This window comes from Pteropus alecto, unplaced genomic scaffold (assembly GCF_000325575.1).
Source record: "Pteropus alecto unplaced genomic scaffold, ASM32557v1 scaffold63, whole genome shotgun sequence".
Classification (NCBI taxonomy): Eukaryota; Metazoa; Chordata; class Mammalia; order Chiroptera; family Pteropodidae; genus Pteropus; species Pteropus alecto.
In genome coordinates this window covers 1,053,795-1,066,977 of record NW_006434897.1, presented here as the reverse complement: position 1 = coordinate 1,066,977, position 13,183 = coordinate 1,053,795, and the positions used below count along the sequence as shown (strand labels likewise).

Here is a 13,183-nt window from a genome sequence, read left to right as displayed (position 1 = left end):
CAACTCTTGCCAGTTTGCCTCTAGGAATAATTTCTCTTTTAATGACATTGAATTAGCACCAAGAGGTCTTACGAGTGGCACTCTGCACATTTTGATCAAAAATGCAAACCAAAATTTCTAGGCACTCTTCTGACATCCTATGTGATGTAGCGGCAGTGTCATTAGAATGTCCTTTTACCTTTTAAAATAAAATTAAGCCAATTTTTTTTTTTTTCAATTCAAGGGGACTTTTCAACAAAGAAAATATTCCTTCTGGGTTCACCAACCTTGATGATTGTATTTTGAATGCTCAGGAAGAGGAAAAATTACATGAAAATACTTCCGGTTATATTGGAGAAAGAGGCAAACCTAAACGTCAGAAATCCAGTTCCAAACTTTCTGAGCTTAATGAAAATCAAGATGGTCTTGTGGTAAGTGAATAATTTTATAAAATTTTTACTTGTAGACATTTAGAAAATATCACATCTTTTTTCCTTGCTTTGTAAAAAATAAAAAATTTTAATCTTAAGTTTCACAGAATTATAAAATATGAGTTCTGAAAGAGATCTTAGAGCTACTAAGTATACACATTTGTATTTTTTTAATAAATATAAAAATCAAGGCTGAGAGGGATTACATTCTGCCAAAGGAACCAGAGACAGCACACACCTTAATTTCCTTACTATATAAGTCGGTCTGATATAAAAAGCCTTGATTATAATAGAGAGGGATTACATTCTGCCAAAGGAATCAGAGACAGCACACACCTTAATTTCCTTACTATAGAAGTCGGTCTGAATTTTGTCTCATTCTTTTGATTATTTTTTAATTTTATTTTTGGAACAAAATTGCCAGTAATTCGCATTTTTCCTTGTTTTCCCCCATTCCATTTGTTCTTATGAATATGTAGAAAACAATTTTTGATGAATGAACTTAAAACGAGGTCAAAGAAAAATACAAAGGGAAACAGGATCAACTATCTTTGTGTTTAGAAATCTGTGTTCAGAATTTATTTTCAAATCTATATTCTATCAAGTATTTTCTTCCAAATTAATCAGAAACACAGAAAAATTAATCTCCTACACAGTTACCTCAGACATTTCAACGGGAGAGCTTAATTTCATTTTGGATTTTTTTATGTAAAGGATTTGCCCCCAACTTAGTTGCCAGTTTCCGCATTCCAGGATTGTGCATGTCACATGTTAACATAAGTGAGCTAAGTGGACCATGTCTTTGTTGCAATGAATAATTTAAAACCTTGCCAACACAATTTAGACAGAGGAAAAACATTCCTCCTCTGTAATGTGAGGGTGTTCTCTCAGATCTTTCCTAACTCTCATAATCCATTAATTTTTAAATTGAATCTTCATAGATAACCACAAAGCAAAAAGCCAGGAATATAACAATGATTAGTATTCAGACTGCATCCCAAGAGTTAAGTTGTTCATCTCAACATCCCACTTATTTTTAATCCCCCTAATTTTACTTTCCCCAACTCTCCTTCAAAATCTTTTCTACTCCATTTCAAGTTCTTTGCACCCTGACTAAACATTTGTTTTTAAAGTTTGAAAAACTATTTCAGCTCCTAGGGATACAGCAGGGAGAAAAACAGGCAAAAGCTGTTGCTCTTGTGGAGCTTGCATTCTATTAGAGAAAACAGGCAATAATCAAGTAAAACAAACAAAACATAGGACATATTAGTGATAATCACTAGAAAGAAAAAAAAAGCAGAAATGGGAACAGGCATCGTGAGGGACCAGGGGCTACAATTTTAAATAGAGTAGCCAGAGAAGACCTCCCCAAAATTTGACATTTGAGCATAAATACCTAGAGGAAGTAAGGAAACAAGCCAACTATAATAGCAGATGCAAAGGCCTTGAGGCAATAACTTATCTGGAATGCTCAAGAAAACAAAGACATGATTATGTCAAGAAGAGAGTGAGCAAAGTGAAAGAGATGGTGGGGAAGAGGGGGCCCCTCATGGATCATGATATGCCTTTCCTCCGGGTGAGATCAGAATCCATTTGAATGGTCTAGGTAGAATGGTGATCTGACACTGAAATTTGGTTTGACTACTATGTTGAGAATGAACGGTAAAGCAGGCAAGGGGAGAAGCAGGGAAACCAGTTAGGAAGCTACTGCAGTGATGATGGTTTGAAGTCAAGGGATACTAGAGACAGCCTTGCAGGCTGTACAGTGCACCACTCCAGGGGGCACTATTCACATCGACTAAAACTTGAATGGTTCCTTCTGGAGTGGTGTGTTGCAGTAATCATGAGGTAGTAGGTGGGTTCTGAATATATTCGAAGGTAGAATTGACAGAATTTCCTGATATTACCTGTGATATGAAAATAAGAGAAGTCAAAGACAAGGTTTTTGGCCTGAGCAAATAGAAGATTTATGTTGCCAATTAACTGAGTAGGCGAAGACAAGTTTTGGGGACAATATCATAGGTTTGGTTTTGGACATATTAAGATAGAACTGCCCATCAGATACCTAAAAGGAGATATCAGGGAGGCAACTGGATTTCTGGGCCTAGAGCTTAGGGAGGATATCTTGGCTGGAGATAAAATGTGGAAGTCATCAGCATATAGAGGGTGTTTAAAGCTAGTATACTTAATGAGATAACCAAGGGGAGCAAGTATGAGCAGAAAAGAGATGTGGCCTCAGGGACTGTAAGCCTTAAGGAAGGGGTCCCCAGCCTCTGGGATGCAGACCAGTACCTGTTGTAACCTGTTAGGAACCAGTCTGCACAGCAGGAGGTAAGCAGCAGGCCAATGAGCCAAGCTTCATCTGTATTTGCAGCCACTCCCCAGCGCTAGCATCACTACCTCAGCTCCACCTCAGATCATCAGGCATTAGGTTCTCATAGGAGCACCGGTCCCTGGTGCCAAAACAGTTGGGGACCACTGCCTTAAGGCACATCTACATTTAGAGATGAAAACATACCAGTGACTTGGGGTGGTGAACGCACAATGCAATATGCAAATGATGAGTTATAGAATTGTACACTTGAAACTTATATAATTTTATTAACCGATGTCACCACAATAAATTTAATTTTAAAAAAGATACCAGTAGAAAAGACTTAAGGAGAAACCAGCAAAGCAGAAGGGAATGAAGTGAATTCGCTGTCTTGGAAGCCAAGTGAACCAAGTATCTTGAGTTGAAGAGTGGATGATTGATTAAGTAGAAGACTGAGTTTGACCATGAGAATTAGCAAACTGGAGATCACATAATAAGGGCAGTTTTGGTGGGGAAATGAGACGAAAAGCCATTTTCTAGAGAAAATGAGAGGAGAGTAGCTGAAGAGAGTGAGTAATAATTTCACAGTGATGTCACCAGCCCACAACACAGCCAAAGAAAAGAATCTGCTGTAGACCTAAAAAAGCATCTTGCAAATTTGTAATCTCTAAAGTGGGAAATTTCCCCTTTGTCCTTTCACTTCTTGAGGTTGTCGTGACCAGCAGAGACCAAGGGACTACAGATAATTCAGAGCCCAGAAGTTAGTGATAGTAAGTGGCATTAGAGTACGCCGCCTTATCTCTAATTATTACCACCATTCCAGCCTGTCCTTCTCTCCTTAAATGCCTAGCTCATGCCTGTGCACATTAGTCTCCCTTGTTCCCTTATTTACTTGGAAGAGCTAAGACAGCCAGCTTGCGTTTGAGCAACTTACCTCGGTCCTGCTTCAAAATTTCTCTAGGTCTCCACTCATTACATTTTCTTACTTGCTTAAATGATAAAGTAGCTTTTCTAAATTCTAATGTTAACCTCTAAGGTTAAGAAGTATCTTTGGAAATTCTAGTTTCTACATCCATCTCCCCACCCCACCCCCATGTATGTGGTCAGACATACACATACACATGCTTTTCATTGCTTTCTCTCCATTGACTCATTTCTGTTGGCCTAGAAAGTCTCTATCTCTAAAGATTTACTAGGGCACAGTTTAACAGTTTGAATTAAAAGCCATAACTCAGTCATGCAATTTATCCGATAATTCTATCTCTGCCACTTAGTTCTACTTTATTTATATGAAAAAGACCATAAATATTAATTTGCTCACTACAAGTGCGTCTATAATCATGGAAAACTAGAAGCAATTGAAATGTTCAGAAGAGACCAGAGAAGTAACATTTGTATGACTATTTAATAAAATATTAAGTTTAATTCAACAATTAAAATTATGGTTCTGAAGACTATGTAATAAACTAGAAAATACTTAACAAGATGTATAATCCATTAGGTAGCTATTGTTATTATTATTATTTATTATAATCATGAGGCACAAAAGATAAATAACTTGTTCAAGATCACACATCAATGGTGAGGGATTCCATTATACTCTCCCTCAATATTAAAAGTAGGTCGTGAAGCAATATCTAAGTGCATGAATTTATATAGATATATGTATGTATATATATTTATATATGTTTACAAACATATATAAAAATATTTATTCCTAGGGAAAAAAGACTGAAAAAAATTTATCTAAAAATGATTGTATGATTATATCATGGTGGTGGTGGTAATACAAGAGGCAATTGTTACTCCGTCCTCTGTTTTCCAAATATTCTCTGTGTGATCACACTAATTCTATAATAAGCATTACATTTAACATATAAAAAACAAAAACGTGGTTTAGTAGCTCTTTTATTCATAAACAACTTCCATTTGATGTCACGTACACCCTCTGAAATTGCACTCAAGGTTCAGAAAAGGAGCATACGTCTTGCAGTCAGAGCTGAATTTCAGTTCCAGGTTTATCACTTAATAGCTATGGCAAGCAGGCATGGTATTTAGCCTCAGTTACTTCATCTGTAAAATCTGGGATATTAATACCTCATTGTGGGTTTTTGTGAGATTTAAATGCAGTAAGATGTGTTAAAAAAGAGAAAAAACTGAAAATAGTACATATTTAAATTCCTTTCTGTTCCCTCTGCTCTGATGTCCAATCTCCTTCATTTTATCAGATATTTTGAACAGTCTGTACTTATTAGTTCTAGTTTTTTCATACTTGCTCATCAACCCTTGAGGTCCAGATTTTAACCCCACTTCTCTGAATAAACTGCTTTCTCCATGTCATTGGTTGGACCTGTGTTTGGAACTGGCCTTTTAAGACCCTTGTGCTATGTCTGCTCGATCCTTGGCCTCTCTAAGTCCTTGTGGTGCTTGAAACTTTGTCCCTTTTTCTCAGAACTCTTTCTCCCTTGGCCTCTATGATGGTGACCTCTCCTTGTCCTCGTACCACGATGACTATTTTCTACCTTGCTGTACCTTTCACTGGCTAATTTTCCACAGAGCATGTTTGGATATAAATGTTACGTACATTTCTGTCTCATATCTCTTTTTCATCTCATATCTCTTCTCTCATATCTCTTTTATCTGAGAGCGTCTCCTCTTCCATGATACCAAATGTTACCTCTCTATAAAAGACTTCCAAATCAACATTTAATTGATGCTCTCTGCAGGTCACCTTAGAAAGTACTTCAAAGTCAACATGTTGAAACCAAACTTATCTTTTTCTCTTTGATCTCTTTTTCACTCAAGTTACCCGTCTGATTTCATCAGATCATCATGTCAAAACTACTTGACAATGATTCTCTGAGTGTTGTCAATAATGTAAATCACATATTTAAAATCATTCATTCCTTCAATCATACAACAGTAAACTACATGACAAGCACTATTTCAGGCACTAGGGACACAATGGTGATCAAAAGGACACACTCCACCTTCCTGGAGTAGACACTCTCAAAGGATAGGACAGATAAGAAATAAGTAAATATATAGTCAGATGGCAGTACATGTTGTGGAGAGCAATGAAGCTAGGCAAATAAAATAGGAAGCGGTGGGAGATTAAGGATTGATGTTGTAGAGATTGGAGTCCTCATGTCAGGCCTCACTGAGAAAGATGCTTGTGCAGGGACCTGGAGGGGGTGAGGGGTGAGCCATCAAGATATCTGGGGAGCGACTATCCAGGCAGAGGGGCAGCAGGTTTAGCCTTTTTAGGATAAGCAGGAGGCTGCTGTGGGTGGAACAGAGTCTAGGGAGGAGTATTGTAGGAGATGAGGTCAGAGCCGTAGCAAGGGTCCTGGTCACTTAAGGCTTTCTAGCCATTGTTAGGTCTTTGGCATTTATGTTGAGTGAGATGAGGAGGATTAAGGGAGAGAAAGTCATTTTCTGAAGCCCCTTTTGAAAGGATCATTCTGGCAACTGTGTTAAGAATACCCCAGGAGTGGTGAAGGATGAACAAAAACTAAAACAAAATAACGACATAATCTAAGCAAGAGAATATTGATTTAGGCCAGGATGATAGCAGTGAAGATGGTAAGAAGTAGTCAGATACTGTGGACATATTTCAAAATAGAACCAAGAGGGTTGTCTAATGAATTGGATATGGGATGTGAAGAAAGAGGAGGTACTGGATGACTTCTGGAGTAGGTAGAAGGATGGAGTGCTGTTTACTAAAATGGATAAAACTGTTGGAGGGGTAAATGAAGGAGGAATATAAGAAGTTCCATTTGGCTACATGCAGTTTGAGATGTTTATTAGTAAAGAGGTCAAGTAGGCAGTTAGGTATATGAACCTGGAGTTCAGGGAGAAATTATATAAATTTCAAAGTTTTTGGCACACAGTTGGTATTTAAAGCCTTTAGACAGGCTGAGCCAACATCTAGGGAATGAGCAAAATGAAGAGGTCAAAAGACTGTGTCCTGGGACATACGAACATTTAGAGGGTGGGCAGAAGAGAGGGTATTAATGAAAAAGATTAAGGAGCAGCTAGCAATTTCCAGTATAATATGGGAGTGATAGCCTTCTTGGATTTGAGTCCCGAGAAAATAAAAAAAAAAAATCAAGAAATTGGAATAGTGAGTGAGTGATAATTTCACTAACTAACCCACATCTACCTTGATGGGAGCTATTTGGGTGAGAAAAGGAAGGAAAAGCCTAGTTAGGTAGGTTCAAGAGAGTATAGGAGGAAATGATTTGGATACTACAATTATGGAAAATCTTTGAACAGATTTTGATCTATGGGAGTAAAGAAAAATGAGGTAGTGGCTGGAGACAATGCAAGATTAAGGGAAGTTATTTAAAAGGTGGTGATAATACAGAGTATTGGTATAAATTAAGCCGTAGAGGGGGAAATGATGTAAGAGAAAGGGATCCATTGAAGGATCATTGTTCTTGAGTAATTGGCAGGGGATGGGACCCTGTCACCCAGAGGAGGAGTTTGGTTGTAAATTACCTTGATTCAAAGACCATTTCATTAGAAACTTAAAACAGTTTTGTCTCGTTGCCTCCTTTGTGTAACACCAAAGGTCTGTCCTTATGTTCTAACAACCTACCTTTCATCTAAGAAAAGTTAATAAATACAATTTTAGGTTTTGAATCTCACTATGTTCATACATACGTCTAGGATTCATTTCCTTTGCATACTATTGAGTAAGGAATGAGTGTGCTGACCTTGAATTTTATGTTTTGTCAAATAATGTTTAACATTAGTATTCAGATAGAAATGAATGTAATATAAACAGTGTAACAAACTACAGTTGGAGCAGAAACAAAAGTCATGACAGCAAAAACAGATGTCTGTCTGGTTTACCATTCATCATTGTACCCCCATGCCCATTATAGTTCGGCACTCTATAAAAATATGTTGGAGTGGGTGGGGGAAGAGTGAATGAATGGTTGCCATATTGTTCAGGATAACTTGTGTAACAAAAAGACCCAAAATACAATGTCCTGAGCACAGTAAAAGTTCTTTCTCCCATGACACTGTAAAGCAGGCATGTGGGGCTAGGGAGAGGAGCAGAGAGGACTTGCTCCACACAATTTTTCAGGGATCCAGGCCAGTTGTCTCTTTGTCATCTTCAGCAAGTAGCGTCCAGGGTACTCGGGGGGTTTTCTTCTCCATTCCAGCTCACTAAAAGAGAATAAACTGTTGAGGAATGTACCTGGTGTGGCAGTTTATTGACCAAGCCACACATAACACTTCTCACATCTTGTTGGAGAGAAGTTAGTCACATGTCTATATCTCATTGCAAGAGGAGCCAGGAAATGCATTATTGCTGGGCATGTGGGTGCTTCATTGCTGTGGAAGGAAAATAGAATGAATTTGGGTGGACAGCTAGCAAGCTCTTCCATAGACATCCTCTTACAGTACCAGTAGTTCTTTTGACTATGGATCAATTTATACAGTTTTAAGCAGTAAAACATAAAATTTCCAAAAGGGTACAAAAAATTCAAATCTGCCATTAGTCGTTTGTTAATGAGAATATATCAAATAGTCTCCTCTCCTTAGAGCTCAAGGTTAGAATAATGAGCCTGTTTTGACTATCAGCATTTCATGTAGCCTTCAGACTTAGCTATTTGTATATTGAGAGGAGGCTTTTTTTATTTTTTTTTTTGGCGTCCTCTATAAAGGCTTTGTCAGCATTTTATACTTTTAGAAGACGAATTTGTTTTCACTCCAAGTATTTTCAAGTGCTTCAGTAGTCAAACAGGTTTTGAGCCTAGCTTTCAATGCCAAAACAGAGAGGGGGCCCAGGGAAAGAATTTAAAATAAATTCCACAGTCTAAAGCTAATTTTTCAAGGTTTTTTTGTTTTTTTTTTTTAGATTTGAAGTTTTATAATTGAGGAAGGTGGTTCTTAAAATTCGGTTCCTTCTGATACCCCAAAATTGTCCAAATAAATTATATCACAAATCTGTGTGTTTTGAAAGTCACTGGTAGGATTTATATGATTCAGAATTTTATGAGTTATAAACAGGCTTTATCTGTTTTTTAATGTTATTCAAGAAGCAATTTCATTACATTATATTTAAAGTCATAATCTGTTCTTTGCTATTTCTTAAAATTACCTGTTTTAAAGATTCTAACTTTAGAAGACTAATTAAAAGTTAATGCAGTAAAACATTTTTATAATAATTCTATTACATCAACCTTTAATTAATGAAAACATTAATGAACTACTCTTACCATACCTAGAGAAATGATTTGGTTATAAAACAATTGAAAACCTTCAAAAGGCATTGAGCCAGTATTTTCTCAAAAGACAAGTATTCTTAACAACTACAAAACATTCGAAAGTTCAGTAGCATAATTCTTATATAATGAAAGCATTTGATATTAAATAGCCGTTATTTTGACCTTACATTCCATAAATAGCCATTATTTTGACCTTACATTCCATTTTCCCCTTCGCCCATCTCAGTGAAGTGAGAGAATTGCTGATCTATTTATTTTAATCTTCCCTCCCTAAACCTTAGGCAAAGGGTAGAAGTTATAATTTATAAAATGTTTCACACCTGTGAAAATAAGTACATTAGTTACTGTACTCCTAGATCTTTACTACCCTTGTTTGTCTCCTTCTGAAAAAATGAGGGTAGGTTGCCAATTGTAACACATTCTTCTCATGTTCCTGTTTCCAGAAGGTGTAGGGCAACTTGACTGCCTTAGCAAAGGACCCTGTGTACTTGCATGCTGCATTAGTGAAAGCAGACCATAAATATTCAACAGTCTCAAGTGTACGGACAACGTGAAAAATTGGAATTATTATAAAGCTTTAGAGAGAAATAGTGAAAAATATTGAAAGTCACCCTTTGTCAGTTGCATCTATAAAAACTCAGTTCCTTGGAGAGTTCTTAAACATGTGGATCAAACATTTTTTTAAAGGCGGATTGGGGGAGGGAGTGGCAGAAGTTACTACTTAATTGTTTTAACCCTTGAGATTAGCTAAACTTTCTCACATTTTACAACTGCTTTTTGCAAAGCCTTCTATTGTATACCATAACTATCTTTTTCTGTAATTCTCAAAACCTATATTAATTATATCCTGGTTTCTTCTGTTTAAGGGAAAAATCAGTCATCTAACATCTTCTGGCTGAAATATCTTTAAATTTATGGGATGCTATTATAGTTTATTTTCTCTTCTCTTTCTGAATGTTTCTTAGCCTTAATTTGAAGATTTTTTTATGTCTTTTGAAATAGTAATTTGCATATAATTATAAATGTATTTCGTTGATGCTGTTTTAAAATGATTCGAAGGTAAAAGATTGTGCTTTTCCTAAGAATTCATGTTTCACAACTTTAGGAAAACCTCATATTACTGCACTAGATCTTACACTGAAGATTTTGATAATCCATTGAAGATTACCAATGAGGACAAAGGTTCTTTGTCTTAGATTGATCTGTTTTTTTTTGTTTTTTTTTTTTTTTCAAGAAAATCACATTGAGGTAATAAGAGCGATTCTGCTTTGGTTTAATGAGAGCCATTTTAAAGAGGCCTCTTCTAACTCAAACCTTACAGGTATAAAACTGAATATAATTGTTGTCATAATATTTTTATTTCTCAGATTTATTCTAAAATTATCTAACTGTGCAGATTATCTAAGCATGCAAATCAGTGTTCAGTAATGGCAGACACAAACACTGCCTTTCCAGTTCCTGGGACATTGTCTTAACTGTGGACAGATAGTTGTAAAATAGTTAACTTGGGGATTTCATAATTTTAGAAATAATAACATCAACAACAACTAATATTCATTAAATGTACCAGGTAGTATTCTAGTACTTTACATGTATTCTCATATTTAATCTTCATGACCACACTATGATAAGTATTGTTGCTATCTCCACTTTTCAGATAAGGAAATTGTGGTCAAGTAGGGTCATACAATTGGTAAATGATGAAGCTAGAATTCAACCCAAACATTCTGACTCCAGAGCCACCACTGGAGGCCACCATTATAATAACAATGTAATTATTATAATTATGAAATTATAATGATATTCTGTCTCCCTTTGTTTCTACTCTTTGATGGAGCCTAGCATTTTAAACTTTAAGAATTCTAGATAAGTTAAAGAAACGAACATAAATGGAAAATAATTCATCACCCACCAAGCCAAAGATTTATTTTCTACTCTAATTATATGTTTATTTTTTAGAGATTTTTATGTATGTCAGTTTCTTGGGATTATTGTGAACCTCAGTCAGACTTACTTTGTAAAGGGTTTTTCATAATGGGAGGTTATAAATATGTAGATGAATACATTTTGCTACAGTATGTGTTCTTTATTTTGATGTCCCAGGCCAGGTGGATTGTGCTTAATGTCCTTTTAATGTATATTTGAATCTTTGAATTCAGTGAGATTCAGGTCCAGATCTTTAAAGCAGCTATGTTTTTGAATCTACTGAGTGTAAATATGCACTTGTTTACTTATTTGTAATCTTCCTTCATGGGAATCCCTTACTTATTCTGTGTTCAGTCATCTGAATTGCATGTAGAAAGCATTGGCTGTATTTACAGAGGCAGTCAGAAAACTTTACAAACATGCCTCCTGATAAGCATTAAGCCCTCTTGGTCAGTAGGAAATACATGGCATTCAACTAAATTTTCTGTTTATTTTTTTTTTTCTGTCTTACCAAATACAAAGATTAACATTAAATATTGTAAAAAGAAAGGTTCTTAAATCCATTTCTTTTTATGGATAGTGTGCAGCTTAGGTATATACTATTCCAGATCATATTGGCAATATATACTGAAATCTGTCAAATAAGCAGTGAATGTTACATCAATTTCTGGTTATATTCAAGGTCAGATTTCTCAATTCTAGTTCTAATGCTACCCTCATGTTCTGGCAATCCGGGTTTTGCTATGTTTAGCTTTAAAATGTGGTTAATACTTAACATTATAGGGAACAATGACCATTTCTATCATGCTGTCAGATATCTTCGTTAAAGGAATGATAAAGTTTACACACAGTTAGTTATGCAAGCAGTGAATAATGAACTGTCATGAGTTTATTAGTTTTAATAAACAGAAATACGAGGACCAGAATTAGTTTTATCTGCATATTATCTAATTTTTCTTTTTTAAAGAAGGGGGGGTCTGCTGTTGCATAGTTCTTATCATTCTTACTGTGTTTGTTTTGTTACAGAATATGGAAAGTCTTAATTCTACTCCATCTCATGAGAGGGCTAGACTTGATGATGATGATGAGCTGATGTCCAATGAAAGGTAATTTTAGAATTTTCTACCCACATTATTTATAAGAGCATTAATAGATTTTTTTAACTTACTGCAATGTGTATTTAAAAGAGCTAAAAGGAATAGAATTAAAGGACTATATGTTTATCAACAGTATGCTTAGAATAGAATAGAATATTATGCTTAGAATATCTATTATGGTGCTATAAAAGGCAAATAAGCATACTTATGTTTATTTCTACTTTTATTTTGATTAATTTTGGGATTTTCTTTTTGGTTTTGGATTTTATAAGAATTTGATTTACCCTGCCTACTTTTAAAATAAATCATAATTTCAGTGGATGAAAAGCATTGTTATAAAACACAATGACATTTTATGATGTTTTGTGTTGTTGCTTTTGTTTATAGCAAAGAAAATGAGAAAGACAGTGGACACAACCAGCATTTTGAGGTGAGTAGCTAACAAGTAAGGTGACTGTGACAAGATCATTCATATATTCCTGAGAGTACATGTGAAGTATTATTAGCCTTTCCATAAGGGATGATGAGATTAAGTGACAGGACTGTGATTGGTTAGAAAGGTAAATACTGAGACATAGAGATTACCTAAGAAATCATAAGAACTTCATTCATTTGCTTTTTAAATTCTTTTATTTTGCTTGAGAAGATAAAGTTCAATAGCGTGGAGCTTTCTCTTTAGCTTTTCACAAAATAAAGCAAAACAAAAAGCCAAAGCTACTGGTTCAATTTTCCACAATTTTATGCATTTTTTTAGTGATTGAAGTAAATAGCCACTGAGTTTTAGTGGATCCCTCACAGGAATTATCTCATTAACTTTCAAATTAACATAAAATCAGTTGGAGTTATTAAATATAATTCATTTTCTGAGTTTTGTGTCTCATTTTAAGTGAACAACATAGTAAAAATATCTAACACTCTCATGTTTTCTTTATCTGAAAGTTCAGTTACTTTCCTGGTTTCCCTGTCCTCTGAGGGCATCTCTGTGCTGACCCAAGTATTTGGTTTCCTTGCTCCCAACTCTGGCTTCCAGTCAGTGTGCTCACCCTCATCTTTCATTCATGTATGTGTACGTAATCTCCTACTGCCACATGCTTCTGACTCCACCTTCATTCTTATCAGTTTTCTTTTTGGCAAGAATTAAAGCTTTTCTCAACCTATTCTTGGATTCTGACTCTTGATATTAATTATACG

General features: G+C 35.4%; 1 protein-coding gene across 8 annotated transcripts in view; it reads left to right on the top strand.

The window, feature by feature from the left end:
• FAM13A (family with sequence similarity 13 member A) overlaps positions 1-13,183 on the top strand; it is a 240,562-nt gene that overhangs the window by 187,207 nt on the left and 40,172 nt on the right. For all 8 annotated transcript variants that reach the window (XM_015588464.2, XM_015588465.2, XM_006910727.3 and 5 more), the window contains 3 exons: positions 224-410; positions 11,922-12,001; positions 12,380-12,422. In XM_015588464.2, coding sequence (XP_015443950.1) covers positions 224-410; positions 11,922-12,001; positions 12,380-12,422 — 310 coding nt within the window. The remainder of the gene's footprint in view (positions 1-223; positions 411-11,921; positions 12,002-12,379; positions 12,423-13,183) is intronic.